Genomic DNA, 5,267 nt, shown 5'->3' on the forward strand with positions numbered 1-5,267 from the left:
GAATTCTGCCCCGTCTTCATCGGAAGATATAGAAGTAATGACTGCTGGAATAGCACAGGTGAGAGGTGCGAGAGAAAGGGAAGGGGGTCAGGTGAAGGGGAGAATGGGAGGCGGAGGAGGGGTGAGAGGAATGGTTGAGGGAGAGGAAAGGGAGAGGAGAGGCTAGAGTGGAGCAGAGATAGGGAAGGAGGGAGAGGGAGGAGGTGGCATTGATGCAAAATCGGAAAAGAAAACAATCTGCTCACCGCAACTATTGCAACATCCGAGACCCAGGTTTCAACTTACAAAGTTGTGATCAAGACCCTGCAAGTTGAAACAAAGGCCATGCACACCAAAACTCAAGTGGAAAAACAAAGTATTCAACTCTCCGATATGTATCGCTCGTGATATCGAATTTAGACTTCAAAATAGGTGTAAAGTGATGGCATATTAACAATGTAATCACAGATCTCTTTATTTGAAGAATGAAGACAAGTGCATTGAATTATAGTCTTTTGAAACTAACACCAGATGTACTAACTAATGACATTATCAACAACTTAAAGACAAAATTTTGGGAAAAAATAAGTAATTTCCTTAATTTGCATTAATCAAATACCCCATGTAAGATCGTATTCACAGATAAATGGACGTGTCCCATTGCAATTTCCACCACCAAGGAGCCCTTGCCTGTTTATCACACCACACCTTGCTGGACCATAGCTGTGATCAGGTTCATCTGGATGCCATGTATCATACCCAGCAGCTCTCAAAGTCTCTCCTGTAATGAAAAAAAATAAATTCATTTATTCAAAGCACATTCAGTATTTTTGGAGAATTCCATGGAAATATTTAGTAGGTAATTTCATCCAAATGAAAGTGAAATTCAATGTCATAGGCAAGCATTACCTCTACTCTTCAAACTAAACTATTCCCCTTGAGGAAAGCTCGTAGAGATATTTAGATCTCATTGAACTGGTAAAATCACAATTTTTTAAACTTCATTGAGAGAATTGTTAGCAAAAAAGAAAACATCTTTTGCCAGACCATCTTCCCCTGAATACTAAAAATAATAGTATCCTTTGTATATTCATGAAAGCAATTATGGCTTTAGTAATTGAAATTCCAATTGTTTTTACAAAAAACCAGTCCTTCAAGTAGCATCACATAATTGCGTTTAATATGATGCTGAGGTAATAATGTGATTACTTCAGCTGTAGGTTTAAATAATAGTTGGGCATGATAAAAGACTAACTACTTCTATTCCGTGAAATAAATTATGATAAATCAGGATTTGCACATACCTAATACATTTTCCTTAAATTTTAATGGAGAATCCAGCACTTTAGCTGTAAAAATAAGAATGGCTAACTGTATTCTGGAACAGTTTTTATTAGGATTATGGGAAAACAAACCCGAAGTTTCTTTTTTCCTTTTTGAAAAAATATTGCAATAAAATTGTTCACATAAAATAATGAAATTTAGCCTGAGTTGCTTTAATTGCACTGTAACTGTTATAACTCGCCAAGAAGGCTGTAACATGGTAGAAATAAAAAAAAACATATTATTATGATTTGTTAGTCTACCATTTACAATAGGCTTTGGATGGACACCGACTGTAAACTCCTACACATCTTAGTCTAGCCAAATAGCAGAAAACCTGGTACCCCACACTACAATAAACTTTACCAATTCCTTACGCTTCCTTTCTCCCTTGATTCCATCCAATATCCATGCCCTATTGAAGTGATATTTAATTTTAGAAATTTGAGAGACAACGGTAATGTTTATCGATTCGGTAAGAAAACACGCGCTTTTAAAGTTACTCTAGCTGGGCGCCATGGGGAAAATTTCAGCAGGTACCAGATGCCCATTTAGCTGGGTGATATAACCGCCTTAAGGGCAAATAACTCATTTCGGTACCACTTTCATAGCAGATTTTTAATACATTCTGGCGTATATCGACGCCATCATTGAAATGGCAATGGCCGGCTGGCGCGTGACACATCGTGGCATCGAGCGGGTTGCTTTCTGGCGCATTTTCGCCCCCTCTCTCCCCCCAATCATAATTACACCCACCCATTACCAAGTACTTCTACTCATTACACCTCCTATCTTCACTATTACCTCTCGTTACAACTGAATCTCACGATCATTTACCCCCTCATCCTCTATCCCTATTCTTATACATACCTGAACTTGTATCCATCCCTTTTCCATCTACCGCCATCAATGCCCACGGCACTACGGCACAGTGACACAGTTCGACCGTCCCCTCCAACCTAAACGGCGCTCCACTCCGAAGATACACCTGGTGAAGGAGTCAAAAACTTTTCTCCAACTTCTTCCGTTCAATACAACATTTTCTGTTTCCCTCGCCACTACTATTCTCTCCGATCGAATAACTTTTGTAGTTGCCCACATTTCCATCCTCAGTAACAAACTCCACACCTCAGTCCATATTAAACCCACAAACAAACAATTGTATCTTCACTTCAACAGTTGTCGTCCTTTACATACCAAACCACCTACCCCGTATATTTCCTTTCTCTAAACGGCCACCGCGTTTGTAGTATCCTCGATTTCTAAACAAATTCCTTTCAAGGCTTCACGCCTCTTACTCCGATATGGTTACCTAGGGTCCCATTTACAAAAAAATATCTCAAAAAAATATACCTCTAAAACGCAAATAGGAAAACCGTCATTTTCTTTATTTGCACATCCTAATTCTATGGCGAGATTTCCATAAGAGATCTTTTTCTTATCCTTTCTGGCGGTAAAACTACCGCTAATACTCATTCTCCATACTTGATTATCACATGTTTCAAGATATTATTGCCAGTGCTACATCGCAGCGTTCTTTCCGTACAACTGTGTGTAATTAATCTTACCGAATATTGTTTTGTAATTTCCATCTTCATTTGGATCGTGAAAGCCTATATTTGCCCATTGCCAGACCTTAGGATGCCTAGCGTAGATGGTTATCAAAACATTCGCCTCTGCTTTAGAGTTGACAATCAGCAGATGTCCTCCTTCTTGGGAACAAATTGATATCCCTTCCTGAAATTTTTTAGCCTCAGGATGAAACTTGTAGAAGCCGATGCCAGGAAACAGCTCATAATCTTTTGGTTTAGGAGGTGGTGCTGAAAAAGATCATAGTTTTTAAATGAATACCTATTCTGCCACAAACGTTCTTGCCACGAAAAAACGTTCTGCCACAAACGTTATTCTTTTTAGAATGAAATATGCAATAAACATGTAACCATTCACTCATAACCCCATAACACGGTTTTCTAACTCTATCCGTGTTTCCAAAGAAACTGCGGGAGATGCCACAACAGTAAATTTTAACCAAAAGTAACAGTAACTTCTATCCGTGTTGCTTTTTCGGCAATTATCATGGAAATTAATTATTTAAACGACTGTTTATTCTAACGATGTGCTCTCAAGACCGTCTGAAACGATCCTCTATTCATCCTGTCCTATGCCTCCTCCAAATGAGCAAATGAAAAATAAACTTTTTCGCACAAATCCACTTTTCGGAAGTACCTACTTGGTGAAGAGCAAACGTATATACCTACATGTGTACATCCCTTACCAGACATAAAACTGCACACAGTTAAACTGAAATGATAATTGATCCATAATTAGGATATTTGAATGACGCAACAGTTTTGGTGCTGGACACAAGATTGGTGCTGACATACTGTTTCATATATACAAAGGAGCACTTACTGTCTTCTTTCGTATTATACAAACAAAATGTGCAAATGTAAGTTATATATTTCGCTAACTTGCGTAATAAGAAACCCGCCCTTAAAATTCAATATCACACTAAATATACTAACTACGCCTGCAGTATTTCCATTCTTCACCATTCTCACTGCTGTTACAAAACCACTTATTTCCCCAGTAGAATTTTCATCATCTGGTGGTGCTGAGTCACTTTCATAACGGACGTTACTCAAACTGATCAATGCTCATAATATTAATACTTTAAAAACTCTCCCAAAACCTCCACGTTCATCCCAGGTACTACCACTCCACTTGTTGTTCATTACATTAGCCTTCCTCTTGTTTACCCCTTCTTAGTACAAGCTAGGTTAGTACAAGTCTGGCTATGAGCCAGAAGGGTTTCTAACTTCCTTAAAAATAAATGAATTTTTTTTCCCTCCTTTTTTTATTTCTTTCCTTACTTCCTGTCACACTTTTGCATAACTTCCTTCTCTCTTCTTAAATGATTCTTTCTTCCGATATTCCTCGCATCAAAATCAAACCCTGTATGCCCCTTTCTTTGCACTCTCAGAATCCTTCCCCTCTTCATTCATCGCCTTTCACTCCCCCAATCACACCTCCAAATTCAATTTCATAGCGTGCAATAGCCATCCCTTTCAATCTCTCCCAAACTTCATTCACACTCCCGTTTTCACCATAGGATTTGTCCCATTCCTCTTGATTCGAGTTCAGCTCATCCGCGGGTAATTAGTAATACTTTAAAATAAGACAACCATCTATTAAGAGTTTACCTGTCCATAGTCCTGTCACACGATGTTCCTCGATGCCGCCTTCCTCGACGATTTCATGATTTATAATAGCCTGCCAGTTTCTTCTGGAGCCTCGATTCGCCTGCACCAGAGCAAGGTCGATATTGTAGTGACCAGTTTGGTTGACATGACTAGTGACTGAAAGCTTAAAACTTCGTGTCGGAGCTCTTTCTTGGTATGATGGTCGAGCGAGAAAAATTAAGCCGAAGAGAAATATTGATGACTTAAGCATTCCCATGGTTATTGCAGAAGAGGACTCCTGACTGAATCACTAAGCTAAGAAATTAAACGTTCTTCGTGCGAATGCTACTGATTGAACCGAATCCATTATGGAGGAAACTTATATATTTGGCATCTTCACGCATTTCAGTTCGTAGAATAATTTCATTTTCTCATATTCCAAAGAACGATGAACTATTGAACCACTCGCAATAAAATAAGGAATCTGGTGGTAAGGTTTAAGTGCAGTCCTTGAAAACAGATTAGCAGGCTCTGACGTTTTCCTTCTTTGAACTCATCAGCATACTTATATGGTTCATAAAAAAGACGATACCAAGTAATTTCAATGCATTCATTGGCTATTTGATTTATTGCTTCAATTTGACTTCCTCCGTCGCCAAAGAAATATTTTGCTTATTACGGAGAAAGAACTCTAGATCTAGATATTGATTATCTTAAAGTTCTATAATTTAAGAGTCGTTGATATCATTACTGAAAATTGCGAAAGTTGAGAAAATTTCAGCT

General features: G+C 38.4%; 1 protein-coding gene across 1 annotated transcript; it reads right to left on the minus strand.

The window, feature by feature from the left end:
- Nucleotides 1-295: 295 nt before the first annotated feature.
- On the minus strand, nt 296-4,761 carry LOC139694077 (hemolymph lipopolysaccharide-binding protein-like). Its single transcript, XM_071592502.1, has 4 exons — nt 4,506-4,761; nt 2,871-3,122; nt 599-760; nt 296-303 (listed from the first exon to the last, which is right to left on the minus strand). Exons 1-4 carry the CDS (start codon nt 4,759-4,761, stop codon nt 296-298), a joined length of 678 nt encoding a protein of 225 aa, XP_071448603.1.
- Between the last annotated feature and the right edge of the window lie 506 nt (nt 4,762-5,267).

The sequence above is a fragment of the Hetaerina americana genome, unplaced genomic scaffold, assembly GCF_022747635.1.
Source record: "Hetaerina americana unplaced genomic scaffold, ioHetAmer1.1.p SCAF_5, whole genome shotgun sequence".
NCBI lineage: Eukaryota > Metazoa > Arthropoda > Insecta > Odonata > Calopterygidae > Hetaerina > Hetaerina americana.

Coding starts and splice junctions, on each gene's coding strand:
- LOC139694077 (XM_071592502.1), bottom strand. CDS start 4,761: ATGGGAATGCTTAAGTCATCAATATTTCTCTTCGGCTTAATTTTTCTC. Junction 3,123..4,505: donor TGTGACAGGACTATGGACAG/GTAAACTCTTAA, acceptor GATCTTTTTCAG/CACCACCTCCTAAACCAAAA. Junction 761..2,870: donor AAATTACAAAACAATATTCG/GTAAGATTAATT, acceptor TTTTCATTACAG/GAGAGACTTTGAGAGCTGCT.